The sequence below is a fragment of the Euleptes europaea genome, chromosome 6 (genome assembly GCF_029931775.1).
Source record: "Euleptes europaea isolate rEulEur1 chromosome 6, rEulEur1.hap1, whole genome shotgun sequence".
Lineage (NCBI taxonomy): Eukaryota > Metazoa > Chordata > Lepidosauria > Squamata > Sphaerodactylidae > Euleptes > Euleptes europaea.
The window spans coordinates 103,548,263-103,573,800 of record NC_079317.1 but is presented as its reverse complement, the minus strand read 5'-3'; the positions used below and the strand labels follow the sequence as shown (position 1 = coordinate 103,573,800).

The window sequence follows — 25,538 nt, the reverse complement described above, 5'->3', positions numbered from 1 at the left end:
GAGGCCAGGTCTACCGCCATGCAAGCCAATGGGTAGACCTGGCCTCCGGATGGAGACGGTTTCTCCTCCACCCCCACAGAGGCCCGGTCTACCCACTGGCTTGCATGGTAATAGACCTGGCCTCCCGACTGATACTCCCCACCCCCATGGAGGCCAGGTCTACCCATTGGTTTCTATGGGCCACCATAGAAACCAATGGGTAGACCAGGCTTCCATGGGAGTCTCAGTCGGGAGGCCAGGTCTACCGCCATGCAAGCCAATGGGTAGACCTGGCCTCCGGATGGAGACGGTTTCTCTCCCCCCCCCCCCACAGAGGCCCGGTCTACCCACTGGCTTGCATGGTAATAGACCTGGCCTCCCGACTGATACTCCCCACCCCCATGGAGGCCAGGTCTACCCATTGGTTTCTATGGGCCACCATAGAAACCAATGGGTAGACCAGGCTTCCATGGGAGTCTCAGTCGGGAGGCCAGGTCTACCGCCATGCAAGCCAATGGGTAGACCTGGCCTCCGGATGGAGACGGTTTCTCCCCCCCCCCCCACAGAGGCCCGGTCTACCCACTGGCTTGCATGGTAATAGACCTGGCCTCCCGACTGATACTCCCCCCCCCCCCATGGAGGCCAGGTGTACCCATTGGTTTCTACCCATTGGGTGTGCCCTGGAGAGTGGTGGGGAGAGCGTGGGGGGGGTGGCGGGGAGAGTGCGCCAGTTGCTCTCTTCTCCCTGTCTTTGCCAGAAGATGGGACAATGGCATCAGGTGACCATGGCCGTTTCAGCAGCTGGCTGTTGGCTGTGTAGTCTGCCAATAACTGGGGCACCTAGAGCATGCTGTCTCCTGCCTGACTCTCTAAATCTTATAGCCTGAAACTCTTGTTGGTCTCTAAGGTGCGACTGGGCTTGAATCTAACTGCTTCATGATTGTTAGTGGAGTTACTGCGGACTCCAGCTAGGGTTACCAACTCTGGAATGGGAAATATCTGGAGCCTAGGGAGAGTGGGGTTTGGGGAAGGAAAAGATCTCAGTGGGAGAGACTCTCCAAAGCAGCCCTTTTCTCCAGAGGAACTGTTCTCTGTAGCTTGGAGTTGTAATCCCAAGGGATCTCCAGGTCCCAAATGGAGGTTGGCATAGAGTTCCACGTTCCCACTGGGGACGGGGCTTCACCTGCCCCCAGGGGCTGCTTTCTGCTGCCATTCCAGTGGCTGGCAGGAGAAAAGGGTTTTTTAAATTGCCAACAGTTTTATGTTGTTATAACATAAAAGTGGCATCATTTAAACAACAGCCTACACCATTACATCACTTCCAAGGAAACTTCCAAGGTTTAAAACCGCAGGATTTTCTGGTGAATTTTAAAACGATAGAGTTTACAGTGATCCCTAGTGCAGACTGATGTCACTGCTGGTTTTTCCCTGGAAGTGATGTAACCCTGCTGGTTGACAGTGCCCCTCCATGTCCCAGCCCCCCTCCCACCTGTTTCCAGCCACTGGCTGGCAACCCTAGGTTTATAAAACTAACTCCAGCACAAGAGCTATCCTATCAGAGCCTTGGCAAGGGTTGTTTCACTTATTTCCTCTCTGTGGAATGGCTACAGGATACTAACAAATTGAGAAATTATTATACTACAATCCCAGTTCCTTGTATTTTTAGAATTGGTGACAAAAATTCTTTTTTTTTTCTTTGTATTTTTTTATATATACTTATATATATATATATTGCCCTGACCTGGATGGCCCAGGCTAGCCTGATCTTGTCAGATCTCAGAAGCTAAGCAGGGTCAGCCCTGGTTAGTATTTGGATGGGAGACCACCAAGGAATACCAGGGTTGCTGTGCAGAGGAAGGCACTGGCAAACCACCTCTGTTAGTCTCTTGTCATGAAAACCCCAAAAGGGGTTGCCATAAGTCCGCTGCGACTTGAAGGCACTTTACACACACACACATATATATATTGGTGACCAAAATTCCTTTTTCTTTTTTATATATTTAAAATATGTATCTACTTTCTCTGCACAAGCATGTTTAGAGCTGGTTCAAAGAATAATAAACAATTCAAATTTATGAAACAATCCCATTATCAAAATAACAATGAAAATATACAAAACAATTGAAATAGCTAAAAACAGTATTTAGCATCTTAAAGCAATGTGCGTGTGTGCCGTCAAGTCACAGTTGACTTATGGTGACCTCGTAGGGTTTTCAAGGCAAGAGATTTTCAGAGGTGGTTTGCCATTGCCTGCCTCTGTGTGGACTGAGAGAGTTCTGAGAGAACTGTGTCTGGTCCAAGGTCACCCAGCAGGCTTCATGTGGAGGAGTGCGGAATAGAACCCGGTTCTCCAGATTAGAGTCCACCACTCTTAACCACTACTCCTCCCAATTTGGTGTCATCTGCAAATTTAATGAGCAGTCCCTGCATTCCCTTATCCAGATAATTTATTAAAAAATTGAAAAGTACCAGGCCCAGAACTGAACCCTGTGGTGCTCCACTGGACACCTCACATCAGATGAAATGTCATTGGCAACTACTCTTTGGGTGCCGTTCTCCAACCAGTTCCTTATTCACCTAACTGTCCTAGAGTCTAGTTTGCAGTGCTCCAGTTTACTCATCAGAACATCATGGGGAGCCCTGTCAGAGGCGGGGTTTGGAGATCTCCCGCTATCCAGACCATTTCTCCGTTGCTTTGAAGGGTGGACTCTATGGCAATGAACCCCACTGAGCTACATGTCCTCCCCAGGCTCCACCCCCAAATCTCCAGGAGTTTCTTAACCTGGAGCTGACAACCCTACCCTCCCCACACACACACCCTCTGCCGATGGCCAGGGGGAACCTGGCAACCCTCACTGAAATCCAGGTTAACAACATCAACAGTGTTCACTCGATCAAAGAAGGAAACGAGTTTGGTCTGGCAGGACCTGTTAGGAACAAGTCTGTGCTGATGTCCCCAGATCATGAAGTTGTCCTTCAGATGCTCACAGATCTTCCTCTTTAAAATCGGCTCCAGTATCTTCCCTGGGACAGAAGTCAGACTGACTGGCCTGTGGTTTCCTGGGTCATCCCTCCTCCCTTTTTTGCCTCCGAATTCATTAAAGTTTGCCCTGCTAAAATCTATCATACATGTCTGGCTACGAACTTCCTTAGTCCCCCACAGCAAAAGGAATCCCCTCCCAGAGACCAACCTGAAGGAGCAGGGAAGGCTTGCGAGTCCTTTCCTTCATACACTGAATTACTGGCCTTTTATGCACGGGTTGTTTCTGTCACCATCACCGCCCCCGACTATTTTGGGGGATTTGTTTTCATTATGCATGTTTTCTCCGACTTTTAGAAGTCACCCCACTCTCCCCTTGTGTTTTCCCCACATTTTCTGGATGCTGTTTTAGCCTGAGTTTAATGCCTGCCTCGATCTCAAATCAATTGCTGGTCCTGTGCATAGTTGTTACCTTGAGTTTTTCTCCCCATGCTGATATTCTCGCTTCTCCCTCCCACTTGCCTTTCCACCTCCCCCTTCCAACCCCTCCCCTTAAAGCCATCTTTTTTAAAAAATTGCAAGTGCGGGACTGGTGATGGAATGCTGAGACCTATGAGGCTGCTTATTATTTCTCCAATCACATCACCATCGCCACTCTCCATTTAATTTGGCCTCTTCAGCCGCCCCTCCATCTTTGTCAGTTTTATGGGGAGTGTTGGTCATTTTCATGGTCAGTGCTGGTCAGTTTCAGCACCTAGGATTCTGGGGCAGACCTCGGCTGGATCGACAGACTGGCTTGTTTGGAGTCCAGCCAGGCTGATTTGCCGGCCTCCCCTTAACTTTGTGTCTTCTTTAGGATAGCCGTGAAAGAGTCACTCTTGAGTAAAATGGCTTCCCATCCAAAATGCCCACAAGCCTAAACACTGGGGGATGAAGCCCTGTTAAACTCAGTGGGTGCCACTGCTTGATCAACGTGTGTGGGATTGGGCCACATAAGAGACTGAGTTTGGGTCCCATCAACCTCTCCACCTCCTAGGAGGAAAGGAAACAACCTAAACAGCTGCTTATTTCTCCAGTCTCCATTTAACGTCTTCAACGACCTCCCCCAAGCCCATATTTTTTGTAGGCGAACAAGATTGGCAATCGAATGCTGAAATCGTACAAATGACCATGCAGCTTTCCCATAACGCCCCTGGGGGAGCCATGTGTGCCACATGTGATCGCATGACAAGAAATTTTTAATCGAATGGTGCATTGGTGTACATTTCTCCTTTCGGTCATTTTGGGTGGAATGACTGGTTAGTGGGAGCAGGCATGTGGAATCAGATTCTCCACCGTGGCTCTAAAATGGCTACTTGGTTATGTGAAAAAGAAAGAATCTCACCATGGGGCTGGTGATATGTTTTTTTAAAAATTCACAACAGCCAATTATAAAGCAGTATCTGCAGGGGGAAGGGACTCATGAGTACGTGCCTTTTTTGCCAGTGATCTATCGCGAGAGCGCATGCGAGATAAGAAAAGGGAGGTGGCAAGCTGCACAACAATGATGACATCGTTGACCACTCCCATTGGTTCAGATGCTCTGCATTTTTTCTGGCTGCATGCAGAAATTTACTCTGAGTAACCTCAAGTAAATCTGGGAATTAATTCCAACGGAAAAGTCCCTGTGCAGAGCAATTTGAAAATACAACTTCAAATACTGTGCATCGAGAGACCGTATATCCAGCAGAAACAACCCGTGCATAAAAGACCACCATCTCTCGTGCCCCTATTTCTGTCTTCCTCCTTGATTTGAAAAAGATAATTAAAAAACATAATAAATAGAAAATACTCATGTTGCCACTGGCTGATCCACCTTAGATCCAAGTTTCATTCTGATCCACCAGTTGAAGACAAATGTTTTAGCCAGTCACACCAGGGGCAGTTGGAGTTTGCTGTAGCTAAAACCCTTAATATTTTTTTTTTTGCCAGGCTACAAGGACCATTCATCTTGAACCCAGGTCTTCTGGAACTCACCCAAACACCATCCCTGAGGAGCTATGCCTGTTTCAGCTATGCTTGCCAATCTCAGAGCTCTGGGACTGGCAAGCAATAAAGGGCTCATCTACTGGACCTTTCCCATACGAACAAGGAACATCCCCAAAGGTCTGTTTATTTGCATAACAAGCCTCTTGATAGGTTGTTATGGTGGACTTGGCTAATGTCTCTGATCTTCCCTGGGTGAACATCTGCTTCCTAGTTGCTGTTTTCAACTGGAGTTTGCTGTTTGCCTTTGATTCTAGTTCTGCCAGATTTTGCCCTGAAATATGGTGGGTGATGTATACTTTGTACTCTTGCACACTGCTGCTTGGAGAAATGCCCCTTATCTAGCTCAAAAAGTTGCACATACTTATGTGGTTGAATTTGCATTGCATGCCTAGAGACAGATGGTCCAAAGGGAGCCTTCATTGTACTCTGGCTTGCATTATTACTAATTTGAGGTTATTAGGGAGGTGTTTGGGTCATCATGCCATGATTACTTCCTGCTTTCAATTTTGCCTCCAGAGAAAATTCAGCCTTCTTCCCTCCTTTCTGATCCCCCCCACATTTCTGATAATGTAAAGGACCAACACTGAGGAAGCAGCATCTGTAAGGCAGAATCATCACTCAGAGAAAATGCAGCAATTGTAGATTCATTATTTAATGCTTAGATCTCTTCCATCAACATACTTGCTGGAATTCAATTTGTAATTGATGAGCTGCAAAGCCCCACCTTCCCCTGATGGCATCACCATAGTTTAGAGTGGGGGTGGGGGAGAGATCTTATTAAAGGGGTCCCCACAGTTCAAGATTGCTCAGAGTAGCAGCAGAGAAGAGCACAAAAAGGCACCTGCAAGATAACTTAAAGGGGCAGCTTCTGAATTGTGTGTTGGCACAGATTACACTGCTGTGTCTGTTCCTAGCGTGACCACAACCCCTTGAAATTCTCATCTGAACTGCAGAGCATCTTGGATTTGTTCCTCTATGCCCATGCTTTCCTCCAGCATGAACTGCGTGGCAGACTTCTTCACCTACGAAACCACCAAATCAGTGGTGGTAAAAAGCTGGACCATCGGTGTGATCAACCGGGCTGTCCAGTTGCTCATCATTTCCTACTTCATTGGGTGAGGGAAGGCAGGTGAATGGGGGAAGTATATCCCATCTTGGGGGGACAGGAAGACCAGGTAAGGGTTTAAATCCCACAAGTCACCTTGTTGTATAGTAGAGGCTAAGTGAATGAGTTGTGATCCAGAAAAGCCCTGGTTCAAATCTCATCTTTGCCACAAATGCACTAGGTGGCTCTTTAGCCTGCCTTTCTCCTCCCCTGATATTCAATTGTGTGTGTGGGGTGGGTGCGTGGGTAATAATACTGATTTCTTGACAGGGCTGTTGTGAAGATTATGCTTTGAATACTGAAGGTGTCATAGAAATAATAAATGTTTTTAAAAGAAAAATGATTTAAAGTTTCTGAGGTGAGACATGATAACTTCTTGAGCAAAGCTGTTGATAGAGGAGGTAGGATGAGATGAATGCAGGTGATGGGAAAGAATGGCCAAGTATAGCCTGATTGTCTTACGAATCTGCTTTATTACTGAAAGGAGTGGGAAGCCATGCGGGAGTGAATGACTCTGAGAATATCTGTTCAGAGGTTTTGCCTAGCTGGTTTAGAGAGATGTGGGTGTTTACACTGGAAATGGTCTCTGTAACGATTCCAGTATTAATGGTTGCAAGCTCTAAAAAAGGATCCTGTAGCTACATGGTGCAGGTGGGGATTTAGTATCTTATGGAGCTGCAGGTCAGGTTTCCTGTTGCTGCTGTTTTTAAGAAACAAATAGAAAGCACTTCCCTCCTCTCACAGGTCAGCTGTATTGGGGTGGGGGGCTCTGTGGAAAGGCAGGAGAGTTAAGTTTAATGCTGTAACAACAAAACTTCTGTAGGGTATAGATTCAACACTTGGGCTTCTGCTCACAGTTAGCCTAGGAGAGATCTCTTTCGTAGCCTAGGAGAGAGCTCTTTCGTAGACAAAGGAGAACTGTCAGTCCTGTGACAGCAAAAATAGTCTTGTGGCACCTTAAAGATTGTGGCTAGAGTTCATCAGATGCATGAAGTGAAACCTCAGTTATCAGAACTACATACACACAGGGAGGGAAAAATTGTGAACAGGTCATGAAGTACAAGAGGTACGATCTGCAAAATTTCTATTAAAAACGTGAAAGTGAAAAGTGAAAGATAAACATAAAGACTATTCACAACTTCTGTAATTGGTGATAAGTAGGTGGCATGCGTTAAGTTGAGCCATTTAACATCTTTAGTGGCTGAGAAAAGTGTTGCCTCTAAGCTGTGGCCAATACAATTAAGCCTATTAATAAATTCTAATTCAGCAATTTCCTGCTGAAGTTTCTCTTTGTTGAAGAATTGTTACTTTCAGGTCAGCAGAGAGTCCTAGTAGATGGAAATATTCTCCTACGGGCTTCTGAAAATTTTCCAAGGTTTTCCAGGAGACTGGGCTCTTTCTTATCACCCTCAAGCTCAGGCAAACGTGTTCACCCGAAGCGTCTGGAAGTTTATCTTGTGTCCTATTAATTCTCAGAACTTTGAACTTCACTTTGTATATTTTCTCGGGACTTTCTATTGACACCATACCTTTGTTCTGCAATGTTTTATTTTGCTTGTTATTTTGAATTATCACCAATTAGCTATCAGTGCTGTCTCTTATCTTTAACTACCATTACTCAGCACGAGGTTATTTTTGAATTGCCAGGTAGCAGGATCTCCTGCTAATTCAACTGATCTCCAGGCGATAGAGATCAGATCACCTGGAGAAAAATGGCCGCTTTGGCAATTGAACTCTATGGCATTGAAGTCCCTCCCTTCCCCAAACTCTGCCCTCTTTAGGCTCCGCCCCCAAAATCTCCCGTTGGTTGCGAAGAGGGACCTGGCAACCCTAGTGAGGAAAGTGATGACCGCTCAAAGGCAGCTCTGGCAGGATTTGATCACCAAGCCCCTGTTGTAAAGCAGCCAGTTGATATCTGTAGGACTGCTCTCGATAAAGTGACTTCAGGGTTACAGCAGGTGAGAGAAACTTTTCTTCAGAATGAGGGAAAGCCATTTAGTGATTACTGGATGGGACAGTGCACTATTATAAGGCACATAAGTAGATTGTGAGCAAGTTGCCCAGGTATCAGCTAGCTCAACTGAGGGGTGGTGTTTGTAGGGCTGTCGATTCGGTTCCATCCGACAAGAAAAACAGCTGAATTTTCCCTGATTCGGTGGTTTCTACTTCGGATAGAACCGATGTAAAAAAAGGCAGGAAAACAACAAACCGAACTCGGTGAGTTCGGGCGGACGCTGGATAAATTCGTACAAGTTCGGCGCCCCCAAAGCACCATTCTCCCGTGGCCAAGCTGGGTCTTCTTCTGGCCAATCAGTCGTGGATGAGTGCGTGACCCCAGCTGCTGCGCAGCCCGGGGAGAGAAAGAGAGACTGGGAGTGTCTGTTTGTGTGAGAGAGATCCCAGTGCGTGGGGGGGGGGTGCGTGTGCACATTCGCGGCTTTCCACGGCTCCGGGGGCATTTTTGGAGGTAGAGGTCCCAAACTTTCAGTGTAGCTTGAGGGGACCCTTCTTGCAAGAACCCCCAAGTTTTGTAAAGATTGGGTCATGGGGTCCCGAGTTATGTGGCCCCCCCCAATTGGGATAAAGGCATTAAAAATACATTCACGGCTTTCCATGGCTCCAGGGGGGGCATTTTTGGAGATAGAGGTCCCAAACCTTCTGGGTAGCTTGGAGGGACCCTACTTGCAAGAACCCCCATGTTTTGTAAAGATTGGGTCAGGGCCCCCCAAGTTATGCGGTCCCCCCCAATTGGAATAAAGGCATTAAAAACACATTAAAAACCACTGAAGAAGATGCGGGGAAGTCATATATAGCAGATAGCATTGAATACTATAGATAACATATTCAGCTTTTTTTGTTACAAGTAGTTACAACTGAATATATTGTTGAGATATGTTTATTTTTGTTGAATTGAGGAAAATAATAAAAATAATTAAAAAAATACACTCGCTGCTTTCCACGGCTCCAGGGGGGGCATTTTTTGAGGTAGAGGTCCCAAACCTTCAGGGTAGCTTGGAGGGACCTTTCTTGAAAGAACCCCCAAGTTTTGTAAAGATTGGGTCAGGGCCTCCCAGGTTATGCGGTCCCCCTCCAATTTCAATAAAGCCATTAAAAACACATTCACTGCTTTCCACGGCTCCGAGGGGGGGCATTTTTGGAGGTAGAGGTCCCAAACCTTCAGGGTAGCTTGGAGGGACCCTACTTTCAAGAACCCCCAAGTTTTGTAAAAATTGGGTCAGGGGCCCCCGAGTTATACGGTACCCCCCAATTGGAATAAAGCCATTAAAAACATATTTGCGGCTTTCCGCGGCTCCAGGGGGAGGCATTTTTGGAGGTAGAGGTCCCAAACCTTTGGGGTAGCTTGGAGGGACCCTTCTTGCAAGAACTCCCAAGTTTTGTAAATATTGGGTCAGGGGCCCCCGAGTTATGCGGTCCCCCTCCAATTGGAATAAAGCCATTAAAAACACATTCGCTGCTTTCTACGCCTCCGGGGGGCATTTTTGGAGGTAGAGGTCCCAAACCTTCAGGGTAGCTTGGAGGGACCCTACTTGCAAGAACCCCCAAGTTTTGTGAAGCCCCCGAGTTATGCGGTTCCCCCCCATCCACCCATTGGAATGACTGGGAGCAGGCGATCCTTAATGGGCATCTAGAGAGCGGCAAATCCAAGGCAAAACCTCCAGTGCATAAATGGCCAGAGAGAGTCTGACTCTGTGTGTGTGAGTCTGCTAGAATCATATTGGAGTACTCCTGAGTCCTGACTCCCAGTCCCTGCTCCTGATGGAAGAGAAGAAGACATCCACAGTAAGACCCATTTTGGGGCTTCTCCCTATAACTTTTTTCCTGTGTGTATGTATGTGTGGGGGGGAGAGATTCTGTGTGTGTGTGTGAGAGAGAGAGAGAGAGGGGGGGGAGCCAAAGGGGGGGGTTTACCTGTTCTGCTGGGGGGTGGGCTCGATTGCCTTTGTGTGGGACTGTGCTTTCTGCTGTTTTCACCGGTTGCCAACTTCGTCTGGAGCTAACTGTGGGGTAACAGTCTCTCTCTCTGGCTGGCTCCTATTGTTTCCAATGGGCTGTGCAGCCCCTCCTGTTGTTTATAATGGGCTAGCCTGTCATTCGTTTTAGTACATCCCATGTCAGTGAGTCTCTGTCTGGCCCGTTCTTCTTCTTCGTTTGTAATTTGCGTCTTCTGGTTCGGGGGGGGGCTGTTCTGCTGGGGGGGGGCTTGGTTGCCTCTGTGGCATACACAGTCTGAAACACAATAAAACAATAACCCATTAAAATAGTTTAAAATACAATTTAAAATAGCCCAATAATGCCCCTCAATGGCACCAAAACTTCAGAGACAGAAATTTGCAGGTAATAAAATTAATCTAACCACACCCTACGGTAGTATAGAAGGGATGGTGCTCAGCAGCAGGGAAAGGGGGGGAAAGGACTAGGGAGGCCAGTAATTATAATGAGAACTGTCGCTGGCCTCAACCATAAGTCCAGCAGAATAGCTCCGTCTTGCAGGCCCTGTGGAACTCCTGAAGGTCCCGCAGGGCCCTGATCTCACTAGGGAGGCTATTCCACCAGGCAGGGGCCAGGGCCGAAAAAGCCCTGGCCCTGGTCGAGGCCAGCCAGATACTCCTTGGGCCAGGGAATCCCAGCAAGTTGTTATTACATGAACGTAAGCTTCTCTGGGGAACATACCAGGAGAGGCGGTCCTGTAGATACGACGGTCCCAGACCGTGTAAGGCTTTAAAGGTCATAACCAGCACCTTGAACCTGACCCGATATTCCAGTTGGAGCCAGTGCAGTTGACAGAGCACTGGCGTAATATATGCCCGCGGCAAGGTACCAGTAAGAAGTCCCGCCGCAGCATTCTGTACCAGCTAGTCTTCGAGTCAGTCTCAGGGGCAGCCCTACATAGGGCGAGTTGCAGTAGTCTAGCCTGGAGGTGCCGTCGCATGGATCACTGTGGCTAAGTCAGGGCGGGAGAAGTAAGGCACCAACTGCCGGACCCGGTGGAGGTGGTAGAATGCCATCTGGCCCATGGCTGTGACCTGTGCCCCCATTGATAAGGAGGCATCTAAGTGTTCTCTTTCCCCCTAACCTGGTGTAGAATAGTGCAACTGTATGGTCCAGTGGATATTATGTGGGACTTGGAACAGTGTTATAATTGTAGAAAACAAAACCTTGGAGAAGGGGAATAAATGTATTCATCATTAGGGTTGCCAGCTCCAGGATGGGAAATACCTGGAGATTTGGGGGATGGCGCATGAGGAGGGCGAGGTTTGGAGAGGAGAGGGACTTCAATGCCATAGAGTCCAATTGCCAAAGCAGCCATTTTCTCCATGTGAACTGATCTCAATTGGCTGGAGATCAGTTGTAATAGTGGGAGATCTCCAGCCACCACCTGGAGGTTGGCAACTCTAATTCATTATAATGGCCGTTTTTGCCAAGAAACTCAATGTTTGTTACATTTTGCTTGCTGGGGGAAAGCACCCAAGTTCTAACAGTGTAGTCCAGTGACTACAAAGATGGTTCCAGGTTCAGGTTTGACCTCTACCATGGATTGTCTGCATGGCTCCTGCCAGGTCACCCTTTCCAAGCCTCAGTTTCCCATCTGTAAAATGGGATAATAAGGTTTAAGACTAGAGAGATTAGACAATCTGATTGCATAAATATTATCAGACAGGCTTATTGAGTTAAGTGACACTTTCCCCTCAGAGTATATGGGGCAATGCTAAGTACTCACAGTATTTTGTGTTGTGAGGAGGGGATGTTATAGTAGCTCTGATATAATAAGTAACTCTGTATCTAAGAATGAGGTTCACAGTATCGTGGGGACTGGGAATGCGGAGTGGAGAGTGTGTGAGAACAGCAACAGTGCTGGAACTGTGTGAGTTTGTTTGCTGGACCTGGCTGGCACAGAGTTGCTTCCTGGGCTCCGTTCCAGAGGAATATGGATGGAGGGGATGATGGCAGGAAATGGCTGGTGCCCTGGCATCACCCTCACTACCCTCCCCCAGCTCTGCTTGAGTGCTTGGACTGAGTCCTCCCTTTGCTTTGGTATTGTTAACCAGAGCTCCATTAGCATGGATAGCCACTTGCCAGCCATTCTCTCTCCCACCCCCTTCCCTTATCATTATTTCTACACTGTCTTTGCTGGAGAGTAGCTTGTCAGTTCTGTTTTCCCTCCCTGGTGCCCAAGAGAAGGGATAGATATTTTGTTCTTCTCAGCACAGTTATTTGATAGGGCCATGAGTCCAAAAAGCCCAACCCAGCTGAAGTTATTGATGAATAAGCCCCATTTCATTGAAAGTTATACTATTTCAGCTACAATGAGTTTCATGAGTTTCAGCATCACGGCTAACTTTAGAGAGATTGGGACCATAGTGCTGACCCACAGGATGTATGGGATTCTGGAGGAGTTGTTGCCCATACAGTTTCAAATTGATAAAAACTTTTAAATTGATAAAATGGTTCTGAGGGGATTTGTACTGTGTTGTTGTTTCCCTTGTTTTTGACATTTTAGTCTAGTAGCCCTTCTCCTCCACCTTGTTTGACACTTCTTACCATTTTTTTTTTTTTGCATGGCCTAGGACCTTTTCACAATGAAATTCAGCTATACACATCATTCTACTTTCTGAGCCAAAAAATTGGAGAGCATTCCTTGTTTACTGGAAGAGAAAATGCATTAGCAGCAGAAACCCAAGTTATGCTGTATTTGATTAATTATTGTACAGAATGGACACCCACTTGACCACAAGAATAAAGTGCAGTTTGTAATTCAGTGATATATCACCACTTTGGAATTCTGTTGCATTCCATATGAAATAAAACACTGGTAGCCCCACTAGTCAACTTTAAAAGATGTAGATATTTTTATACCCCCCCCCCCAAAAAAAAATCAATTGTATAAGGAAAATATGTTATGCCTGACCTGGATGGCCCAGGTAGCCTGATCTCATCAGATCTTGGAAGCTAAGCAAGATTGGCCCTGGTTAGTACTTGGATGGGAGACCTCCAAGGAATACCAGGTTCATGACACAGAGGCAGGCAATGGCAACTCACCTCTGTTCATCTCTTGCCTTGAAAAACCTATGTGATTTCCATAAGTCAAGTTGCCACTTCACGGCACTTTCCACCAATATATCTTATGGGGGGGGGGGACATTTGTTGATGCACACTTGCAGGCTATACATCTCTCTTCATCAGGCTCTGCAAAGCGTGAAAACATGCATACTCCTGGTGACCATGATAACGAGATATCTTCTGTCCATCTAGCCCCAATAGGGGGATCAGGTTTCCTGCCATAATGGGAGACCTCCCACCCCTTGCATCTGCTCCCCTGCTGCTGCCCATACCATACAAGTTTGGGGAAATTTCTAGAGTGTTGCAGCGTGAGCTCCAGGCCTGGGAGTGCAGCTGGCCTCCAAGGTTGTGTAGCTCAGAAGGTTGTTATGTCTGCTTGCTCTCTGTTTGCATGATAACTGTAAGCTACCATGAGAACCAGGCTTGGCCTGGGATCCAACTGTGCCTTTGGTTTTCTGTATATGTTCCAACCTGCCCTTTCCCCCCATTAGAGTCCTCGTACCTTTCCCTGTAAGTTTCTGCTACTCACCTCCTGCTTCCTGAATAAACCAGCTTCTTAGACTACTCTGTCTGGACGTTTGGTGATTGGGATTTAACAGGTGAACCCGGACCTTATTTTAGGACTCTAATCACCCTTCATTTCTTTTCTTTACGTTTCTTTTGATTTTGTTTGGAATGTGGTTAGTATCCCATTCCTAACTTGCATGGCAAAAGCATCTGGGTTCACTGGCTCCTCTTCGGAAGAGGACGACCACTCAACCTGGGAGGGTCGGCCGAAGGCCCCTACCGCTCGAGGAATCCTCCGACAGCTCCTGCGGGAGGAGACTGAGGATCAGATCGGGAGCGCCCAGAGAGTGGTCAGCCAGCAACGGCAGGAGGAATGGAAGAAGACCACCAGGACCTACCTTTTGAACCAATTTCGCCGTTTGAACAGTTTTACCGGTGGGGATAAGCCGGAGGAGGAGACCCGGCTAGCCCAGGAGGAGACATACCTGCTAATGCAGCTGATTGCACGGACCGTGGCTCTCGAGGATTTATTAGACAGTCCTTTTTTAAGGGCCACTATGGCGGAAGGCTCCGGGGGCAGCGACTGTTTCCAGTTGGAGGCGAGGAACGCTGCCGCCAGAATTGTGTTGCGTATTATGGAACTATCACCGCAGTCGACTATGGAAGCTCAAGTCCAGAAACTGTTACAATCAGACTTTGGGTCGGCTTCTAGGGACGTGGCGCGACAAGTGATGCCACTTCTTACTAACCTGGAAGAAGTGAAGTTGTTTCTAACTCCTCTTTTGGAGCAACTCTTTAGGGACACTGCCACGGCTCAAGTGGCGGAACTAGGAGCAGCGTTGGCTAAAGCAGAGGCCCGGATGGCGAAACTGATAGCGGTGCGGACTAAGGCGCTGAATGATGCGCAGGCAGCCGAAACAGCCAAAGCCACAGCAGAAACTCCCACTGGATTAACAAGCCTTGGGGCGCGAGCTAAAGATCCTGGGCGGCTGGGTTCAGGGCAGGGACCGGGAGAGGAGGACTTTTCGTTTTCACTCTCTTCCGATCGGTCCTTTTTGGCTCTTCCAAGACACCTAGCTCGTCGACAACGAGCTACCGTTCATTACACCCTGACACAAGACCTTTGCGAATACCCGGGCGAAGAGGATTCGGACCGGGAGGATGCAGAGGACTGGAATGCCCCTTTTGAAGTTTCTCAGGGTTGGTATGGAGGAGAAGCTACCAAAGATTGGAATACCCAATTTGGCGTTTCTCAGGGCCGACGCGGAGGGGGACCAGCAGATGAAGTTTCTTGTTTACGCTCCCAGAACCGGGAACTACAGCAACAAATGGCTCAAATGCAAGAGCGAATGGATGTTATGTGCCGCGAGTTGGGACGGCAGCAACAGCCTCAAGTGACTCCCCCACCAGCGGTGCCACCGCCTGTGGTGCCGCCACCAGCGGGACCGCCGCCAGTTATACCTCCGATGGGAGCACCGATTCCCCCCGGGGGAACCCCAACCGAGTCATCCTGGCGTACCACCAGTAGGGCCCGGTCCACAAGCGCCTCCGCTGGGCCCACTGGGGTGGCCAGGAGGATTTCCTCCACTGTGGCAGTACCCACCGCCTCGTCTGCATGCATCTCTAAAGGATCTATGAGTAACTTTTAACAGCTCCGCAGAAGCTCTACCCTACTTCTTGCACCAGGTAGACAGCTTCATGAGAGAGCAAAGACAGTGGTTTCCCACTGAAGACAGCCAGGTGCAGTACGTGTCCTCACTTCTGCAGGGAGAGGCAGCGGATTGGATGATCCAACAGTTCGATTCACGGGCCAGATCCATACGAACCCTAAATGACTTTATGTGGGCGCTACGTAGGCGATTTGAGGATCCCTTTCGGAGTGAGAAAGCTAAAGCCGCCATTTTTCAATTGCGCCAAGACACCAAGTCTGTCCAGGAATATGCCGGCAAGTTTCAACATCTAGCCAGCAGAGTTACAGACTGGAGTGAGGCCACCCGAGTGCAATACTTCCGTGAAGGATTGCATCCCAAAGTACTGTACTGGGCTTATATGCAAAGGGATCCACCTAACCTCGAAGAGTGGATTCTGCTTGCTGAGGAAGTGGAAAGCCATCAGCAATCCCTCACCCTCTCCAGACGCAGAGCGAAGGAAGCGGTCCCATGGCAGGAACGAGCCGCCCCTCTACCACAGAGATCCACTGCCCCTGTTTCGGATCGGGCCAAATGTTTTCAGAAGGGAGCATGTCTCGTTTGTGGTAAGATGGGCCACTTCGCTGCAACTTGTCCTTTGCGTTCTGCACGTTCTAGTCCCGACTCGCGGTCGGAAGGTCATCCCCGGACCAGTGGGGATAGCCGTCGCAAAAGGTCGGTGCCAAGCGGGTACAAGCCGCCTCCCGCCCTTCGTATGGATGACGAAGTTGCACGTAAAGAACCATCAACATCGTTTCCTGACCCATCGGGGCTTCAGATTACAAATGACGACCCATCAGGGTCCCGGATTACAAATACCTCTGTCCCCACTGAAGGTGACCCCCCCTTCTTCGGAGGAGGATGAGACCTGGGGGCCGCCAGCACTAAACCTCATCCCAACTCAAGACCAGGCAAAAAACGGGCAAGGTCTGCAGTGAATAGAGCGCCACCACAGACCGAGGCGCCCACGCCACCCTCAGCTCCACTAATGGTGAGAGACGTTGAGGACTCTGTGTTTCTTGATGTGGTATTACAACACTATAAGGGCCCCCCCAATTATCGGTTAAAGCCTTAGTAGACTCTGGGTGTGCTCATACCCTAATCAGTGAAGACACCTTCAAAGCCCTAAAAGTGAAAGCCGCCATCCTACCCCAACCCATTCAGTTCGCCCAGATGGATGGTAGTGGCTTTAAAGGGGGGCCGGTTGACCAGCGGACTGGCAGAGTCGCCATGAGAGTTGGGGATCACTGGGAACAAATTCACTTCACCATAGTGCCCGGCATTCGCTATGCAGTAGTCTTGGGAGTGAATTGGCTTCGGGGACACAGTCCCACTATAGATTGGGCAGCTGAAACGCTCGAATTCACCCAGCCGCAATGTGAACGGCATCTAAGAGAACTGGCCGCCCGCATTCCTGCCTTGACGGCAGGAACTACTGATCCACAGTTACCCCCCAAATACAAAGACTTTACAGATGTTTTTGATGTCAAAGAGTGCGATGTACTACCTCCTCACCGCAAAACGGACTGTGCTATTGAGGTGGTGGTGGGAGAACAACTAACAAAGAGTAAAATTTATCCAATGAATCCCAAGGAAAAGACTGTACTCAAAGACTTTATTGACAAAAATCTGGCACGGGGCTTTATCCGCCCCTCCACTGCCCCCCATTGCGCCCCTGCTTTCTTCGTGCGCAAAAAGACAGGTGACTTATGACTGTGTATAGACTTTCGCAAACTCAATGCAGAGGGGCGCATTTTCACCAAACTCGACCTGGTGGAAGCATATTATTGCATCCGTATACGGGAAGGGGATGAGCCATTAACTGCCTTTTCTAGTTGCTTTGGGATGTTTGAATATCTTGTGATGCCCTTCGGCTTGAAAGGAGCTCCGGGAGTGTTCATGCAAATGATCAATGAAATCCTCCATGACTTGTTGTTTAAGGGGGTGGTGGTTTACTTAGATGACATTCTTATCTACTCCAAAACCATGGATGAGCATGTTACTTTGGTCAAAGAGGTTCTGCAATGCCTCAGAGAAAACCACCTCTACGCTAAGGTTTCCAAGTGTGAGTTCCATAGAGAAGAACTAACATTTCTGGGCTACAGGATTTTGCACCATGGATTAACCATGGATCCTGACAAGGTACAGGTGGTGGTAAACTGGGAACCGCCAGCCACTCGCAAACAGGTGCAAATATTTCTCGGTTTCGCTAACTTTTACCAGGGTTTCCTCAGCAATTTTGCACAAGTGATGCTTCCCATTACTGATCTCCTGAAAACCAAGGGGAAGGGGGTTGCTGCTACCCTACCTTCCACTAAAATAGACTGGACCCCGGAATGTCAGATAGCCTTTGAGACTTTGAAACGGTTGTTCACAACCGAGCCGGTGCTGAAGCATCCGGATTGTGACCTCCCGTTCATTGTCCAAGTGGACGCTTCCGAGGTTGCTATGGGAGGGGCCCTCTTGCAAGAGGGGGAATATGGCCAATTGCACCCCTGTGCTTATTTTTCAAAGAAATTCTCCCAATCTCAACTCAATTGGCCTATTTGGGAAAGGGAGGCAGCCGCGGTAAAACATGCATTAACGGTCTGGAGACATTTCCTTGAAGACGCTGAAACTCCCTTCCAGGTTTGGACGGACCACAAGAACCTTGAGGCGTTAACCGGGTCTCACAAATTCACAGCAAAACTAGTTAGATGGGCGGACTTCTTTTCCCGATTCCGTTTTGTGATCAAACACATCCCAGGCAGGCAGAACCTGTTAGCTGATGCTCTTTCCCGACTCCCTCAATACCCCATTAGGGTAGAGCGCCCCACCGAATCCCTATTTACTCCAGAGCAAAGGGGCATCCTGCCCACCTTGGCGGTTCAAACGCGCGCCCATGCTCGGCAGACCCAGACAGCGATTGACTCCTCCTTGCCCACTGGGGGGGCAACCTCTCCCGCTTCTCCGCCAATACTTGAAGATACTGACAGCCTCCCTTTAGCCCAGCCCCCAGCAGAAAGAGAACCCGCCATCCCGAGGGGCTGTCCAATTCCTTCCCTGATCCTCTAATCCACCAATGCCAGGCGGAAATGGATGCCAAAGTTCTACCTTCAGGTCTTGAAAGACGGGGAGAAGTGTGGGTTAAAAACGCTAAATTGTACGTGCCTAAAGCTTTACAGGTGGAAGTTTTAGGACTTGTTCATGGAGCGAAAACTGCTGGTCATTTTGGTTTTGTTAAAACGTTACATTTGCTCTGTCGTCAGTTCTGGTGGGCGGGTATGCGTTCAGACTTGGATTCCTTCATCCGCAGCTGTCCTATATGCGCTACCGCAAAACGTCCAACCAGCAAGCCTACCAGTCTACTAAAACCTTTAGAAGTGCCTCAGGGACCATGGGAAGTAATTGCCATGGATTTCATGACTGATTTGCCGTTGAGTCGGGGGGAAACAGTATTATGGGTGGTTACTGATCTTTTTTCCAAACAGGTACATCTTATCCCTTGTGCTGGCATGCCTTCTGCTCAAAGACTGGCTCATTTGTTTGTGACACATATTTTCAAATATCATTCATTCCCGCGCAAGATAATATCTGACAGCGGGTCGGTGTTCGTAGCCAAATTTTGGAAGGCATTCCTCAAATTGGTTGGAGTGGAACAGGGACTATCAAGTGTGTTCCACCCTCAAATGGATAGACAAACCGAAAGAGTTAATGCTGTACTAGAATGTTACCTCCATTGTTATGTGAATTACTACCAGGATGATTGGGTTGACCTGTTACCTTTTGCAGAGTACGCGTATAATAATTCTGTTCATCAGTCTACAGGTTTCAGCCCCTTTCGCATTGTCCATGGCAAGGAATTTGGACCTGTCGGTCAGGTGGATGTGTCGGGGGAGGAGGGGGGCGCTGAGATATCGGACTGGATTCAGACCTTACAGTCTACATGGCCTTGGTTGTTTAAAAACGTAGAACGGGCCAAAAGACAATACAAGGCTCAGGCTGACAAGCATCGGGCTCCTGGTTGGACCTTCAGGGTGGGTGATCTGGTGTATCTTTCTACCAGGAATCTGCGATCCCTGCGACCTTCTAGAAAATTGAGTGAGAAGTACATTGGGCCTTTTCCTATTGCTCGGATCATTAACGAAGTAACAGTGGAATTGCAGCTTCCTAAAAAGTTGAAGAGAGTCCATCCAGTGTTTCATGTTAGTTTACTGAAACAGTACGTGCCGGCACCTCAGTGGCGTCCAACAGATCCCCCAGAGGTTCCTGAAATGCGCGCGGGGGGGGGGGGGGAGGAATACTGCGAGGTGTCCAAAATTCTTGATTCCCGTATACATGGGGGGGGGGGCTAGAGTACCTGGTCCGTTGGAAGCATTTTAGCCCCTCCCAGGACGAATGGGTTAAGCATCGTCATGTCTCTGCCCCTCGCCTATTGCATCAGTTCCATGCCTCGTACCCGGATAAGCCCGCACCGTCGGACGGGAGAGGGTGGGGGGCCCTAGGGAGGGCAGAATGTGAGCTCCAGGCCTGGGAGTGCAGCTGGCCTCCAAGGTTGTGTAGCTCAGAAGGTTGTTATGTCTGCTCGCTCTCTGTTTGCGTGATAACTGTAAGCTACCATGAGAACCAGGCTTGGCCTGGGATCCAACTGTGCCTTTGGTTTTCTGTATATGTTCCAACCTGCCCTTTCCCCCCCATTAGAGTCCTCGTACCTTTCCCTGTAAGTTTCTGCTACTCACCTCCTGCTTCCTGAATAAACCAGCTTCTTAGACTACTCTGTCTGGACATTTGGTGATTGGGATTTAACAAGTGAACCCGGACCTTACACAGTGATACATGCTGCCACTTAAAGTTAAACGACTGGAAGTGATGCTGTGGTGCTGTCCCCCAAAGCTCCAGGGGGCTTGCTTATCCTCAACTGGCAACGTAAGCCACAGAAAAATTTAAAAAGTGCTCAGCACCCTAAGCCCCAACAAGGTATGCTCATTGTCACCTCCTGAGTTCCATTCCACACCACAATCAGCTGGGTCTGAGTTGAGCCCCTGAGGGCCTAACCACATGTGACAAAATCCTTGTGTCTCCATCATTTTTCCATCATATCCACATTGGTCCTCTTGGCCAGACATATTCTTGTAGTTCCATGGTCAGAATTTAATTCCCAGGTACACATGGGCCCAGTTCAGATTGGGACTGCTGCTAGGGTTGCCAAGTGCCAGGTGGTGGTGGGCAAACCCCCACTAATCCACCTGGCTGCCCACCAACCAGCTGAGGGTCAGCAGGCAACATGTGTATGCGCTCCTGTTCGCTGCACCATGTCACTTTCAGTTTACGCCCAGAAACGCCGCATTGCAAGGGGCCGTTTTCCACTCAAACTGGGAGTTTGAGTGGTAAAAGGCCCATTGTGATGTGGCACTTCCGGGTTTGAGTGGTAAACAGCCCCTTGTGATGTGTTTACACCCGGATGTGCCGCATCGCAACGGGCCCAGTTTGAGTGGTAAAAGACCCCTTGCGATGCTGCATTTCTGGGTGTAATCCGGAAGTGACATGATCACATCGGTGCGGCTGCACACATGCAATCCATGCCTCAGCTCCACCCCAAAAACCTCCTGCCAGAAGAGCAGGGGGATCTGGCAACCCTAACTGCAGCGCATGGATAGAAAGGCCATAAACCTCCCTCCGAACCATTTTATTGACCTGAAACAGCCCCAAGGAGCCAGTATTTACCCTGATGGGGAAAGGTTTATACTGATGTGTGTACTGATGGGATACATGTAAGTTAGGGTTGGCAACTGTGGGTTCGGAAATTCCAGGAGATTTGGGGGTGGAGCCTGAGGTGGGCAGAGTTTGGGGAAGGGAGTGACTTCAGTGAGCTATAATGGCATAGTCCACCCTCCAAAGCAGTCATTTTTTCCAGGGGAATTAATTTCTGTAGTCTGGAGATAAGTTGTAATTCTGGGAGATCTCCAGGCCTTTCCTTGAGGTTGGCAACGCTGATGTAAGTACAGAGCAGATGGCCTCCCTGGGCCATTTCAGGTCAGAAAAACAACATGCAGGCTTAAGCCCCACTTTCCCATGTGCCATGGGCCCAATCCAAATTAAGTTCCAAACACAATACTTCCAGAACACATCTGGTCAACAAGACTGGGATGGACACATGGGGACCTGAGGAGTTTAATGTATAATACAAGGCCCTCTCTAGCCTCCACTTCCAAAATCTTCAGGAATTTCCCAGTCCAGAGTTGGCAGTCCAGCCACAGGGGCTCAGCTCAGAGCTGGGAGTCCAGGAGGTGATGCTTTTTGCCTCCACACCACCAAGAGTGAGCTGGGGCCCTGCGGTACATCAGCACTGTGCCATTGCAAGCAGTCACTTGGGTGGAGAACTGGTCCAGCTTCCCAAAGAACCTTTGGGTTATGATAATGGAATCTCATCTACTAGCTTGTGAAGAATTCTCAAGAGTTCATCCTCTTATTTTAATAAGAGACAAACATTAAGCTGTCCTGGTTCTAGTAAAAACTCTGAGACCATATGCTTAATATCCCAAAGAGAAAGAAGGACTCGTATTCATTTCCGTAATCAGGGCTGTGATTCAGTGGTAGAGCATCTGCCTTGTATGCAGAAGATCCCAGATTCAATTCCCATCATTTCCTGTTAAAAGGATTAGATAAAAAGTGACGTGAAAGACCTTTGCCTGAGACACTGGAGGACCTCTGCCAGTCTGAGAAGACAATACTGACCTTGATGGACCAAGGGTCTAATATGTCAGCTTCATATGTCTTCTATTTTTGTCAGTATAGCTACCACCCTCTCTCCCACAGTTCCTTAACCTGACATGCTAACAATGTAAATTAGAAGACTGAAAGCAGAGAATTTTATTATTATAGCCACTGTAAGAGTATAAAAAGACCATTATGCTTGCTCATTCTAGCCCTGGTCCCACACCACTAGCATAATCTCTCATCACCCACATAATGAACATAGAGGGGATAGCCATTCATTATGTTTCCAGGGACATCTAGGCTGATGTGCATTCCAACTCTTTAAGAAAATAAATCAAATAAAGATATACTTTTTAAAAATCATGAAAGAAGGGGTTCTTGAAATGGCAGGATACTATTGCAGGGGAGTAGTATTTTACTGAATTTAATTTTACTTAAAAAAAGAGTAAATGGCCAGATATCAGGGTGGTGTGACAAGACTGCTTTTGGCCTCTAAACTAGTAAAACAAATCCTAGATAATAATTCACTACATGAGAGGTTAGAAAATGGGTTGAGTGGGGGTGGGGGAGAAAGGATCTGTGTCACCCACTGTTAGTGATCTTCATGCCCACAAGCCCCTCCCACACAGCACTTGCAGTGAATCTGCAGTCTGGGAGAAGGATCGTTTTTGGTTTGTTGGTTTGCTCATCACAGGGGCATGGTTGGGGTGCAGGGGAAATGCAACATGCTGGCATGGGAGCTCTTCTCAGAGGGACCCCGTCTGGATCCCGTGCAACCATGGTTATGCATTTATTGTATACCTTAACAGAAATGTTGCAAGGGTCCAAAGAAAGAGGCCATTGCTCCTGGTACTGACTAAATCAAGGAAATAGCTGGACCACCCAAGAGAAACAGCAGCTTCACTGCAACTTGAGTGCTTAATCTTGTTAGCGTTTTCCAAGTTGCAAGTGGATTTGGAGAGAAATATAATTTGATTTGATCCATTAGTGGCTTCCATCCTTGAATAGCAGCATCTGATCCTTCACAAGGGATTTTCCTCCCCTTGTGATGTTCAAAGAGTATCTTCAACTACAAAATGGTCGGCATCAGCTGTGCTCATGCGTTCTTTCTGAACATCTACCTGAACCAGGTAAGTGACGTCTCATAGTGCAGCAGGGGTTTTTAAATCTAGTCAAACAGAATGAGATCCAGCAGAGGGAATGAAGCTCTGACACTGGAAACTGGGTGCAAATATTCAAGAGGAAAGATAATTGGCAGTTGAAACAGTTTGCCAAGGGATGTGATTGATTGAGGGCTATTCTTATTCTAAGAATAACCAGGGAGATGACACATATACCCTATGGTATTCAGGAAATAAGATTAATGATGAGAAAGGTCCTTTATAATCTGTGATTCACTGAAGCTCACAGCAGACATTTACTCGACAAGTTGCACTCTTAAGCACACACTAATAATTGGGAGTAGGCTTAATTGAAATCAGTGGGACTTACTTCAAAGTAAATGTGTTCAGGATTGAGGTGACACTTTTGTATTTGGCAAATGTGAGCCTCATGCTTGGTGAAACCGGTGCTGCTAGATCCTTTGGCTATAAACTGATGTGTCTTTTTTTTTTTTTTTTATGGTACAGTCATCTGCAATAAACTAAGAGAAATCTGGGCACAAGAGGGCAGCACCTAACAAGAAGTGAAACAATTTCCATGCTTTAATTAGAAAAAGAAAATGAACTTGGCACTCTCTGCCTGGGCTGCTAGCTTTGACCCTGATTGATAGCCCAGTGGGGAAGCATGTTATACAGAATAGCACTTTTGTCTATAGCAAGAGTTTGCAGAGATTTCTCTGTTTCTGCTCTAGCTTGTCTTAGATGTGTTTGGTATAGCACAGGGACTGTTGTTGAGCTACTACTTGGGTTGCTTTAGTTTGAATCTGTTCCTGCCTCTGCAATGAATTCAGCTGCTGGTATAAGCAGATTCATACATTCAGCCATTTCATAGATGAAAGCAGGGGGCAAGATCGCATAGTGGGGTAGACAAAGAGAGGGCCTACACAATTCAGACTCAAGCAGAATGTAGGAACTAAAATTGCATGCAAGCAGGTGGTTCCAGATGGCTAAAGAAGTAAAGCAGATGAGATACTGCATGTGTAACCATCTAGAAGGAATTGGCCCCTCATGCCTCCCACACAAGTTAAAGCCCAGCACTTTTCTAGTCACTGACTCTACCTCCATGGCCTGTGACTAGGATAGAGTTACTAACTACCAGATGGGGACTGGAGATCTCCTGGAATCACAACTGACCTACAGACTACATAGATCAGTTCCTCTGAAGAAAAAGGCTGATTTGGAGGGTGGACTCTATGGCATTAAATCCCACTGAGGTACCTCCCCTCCCCCAACCCCACCCTCCATAGGCTCCATCTCCAAATCTCCAGAATTTCCCAGTCCTAATTCCTACTGGCTTGGAAAATTCCTGGAGGTCTGGGGGCAGAGCTTGGTGAGGGCAGAGTTTGGTGAGGGGAGGAAGCTCAGTGGGTATGGGATTCTATAGAATTTACCTTCCAACGCTGCCATTTCTTCCAGGGGAACTGATCTGGAGATCAGTTGTAATTCTGGGAGAACTCCAGGACCCACCTGGAGGATGACAACCCTACCAGCAACTTACAAAAGAAACCATTCCATTTGTTCCCTTTCATACAATAATTCAAATCAACTTTGTTTCCCCTCCATCTTGGCAACACTACACAAAAGGAGTCCTTTTGGTCTCTCAACTCCCCTTCCACTTATAGGCAAGCTGTCCTTGCCTATTCTGCTCCCCTGTTCTAGACAATTTTAGACCAAGGCTTTAGCAGAGTATATGCCACAAATCTGTTTTCAGTACCAAGGCTCAGTAGTCCAAGAATATGGAGGGGCATACCTTTGAGAACATGTACAGTGCCTTTCCATCCCAATTTAATCAGTATATTCTTTTGCCTCCTAACACCCTTAGAATTCCAGGGCAGGTTGTCTCTGAACACAAGCATAGGCAGGGGTTTCAAGAATGTGGGCTGAGCTCATAATACCTTCCCACTGCTCCTTGTTTTCAACCCCCCTTCACAAAGCAAAGGTGTGTTTAAATGCATATACATTTTGCCAGCACAGTGGAAGAAGGCATTTTTTATGTTGGTCGATGCTCAGTTTGTACATTGTCATGTGAGTGAGATACTGAAACGGACTATAGAAAACACTTTCCTTGCCCAATTTCCTCCATCCCCCACCCCAACAGAGTTCTGTTGCAGCTCCGGCTGGCTTTTCCAATCTGAGTGGGCTGGGAGAAGGACGTAGCCAATAGTAAAAACATCTCATTTGCATTTAACATTTAGACTTTGGGGAGGAAAGTTAAGAGGGCAGAAAGATCATTTGAAGAATATATTTTATGCCAGGTAGAATTTGTTTGTTTTGCATGCTTCCTAAGAGTAATATAATTAAGTGATCAAACCTAG

At 47.7% G+C, this 25,538-nt stretch overlaps 1 protein-coding gene across 1 annotated transcript in view; it reads left to right on the top strand.

Moving 5' to 3' along the window:
- The first annotated feature begins 5,968 nt into the window (after window positions 1-5,968).
- P2RX3 (purinergic receptor P2X 3) overlaps window positions 5,969-25,538 on the top strand; it is a 73,310-nt gene continuing 53,740 nt past the window's right edge. The window contains exon 1 of the mRNA XM_056850822.1: window positions 5,969-6,102. Coding sequence (XP_056706800.1) covers window positions 5,969-6,102 — 134 coding nt within the window. The remainder of the gene's footprint in view (window positions 6,103-25,538) is intronic.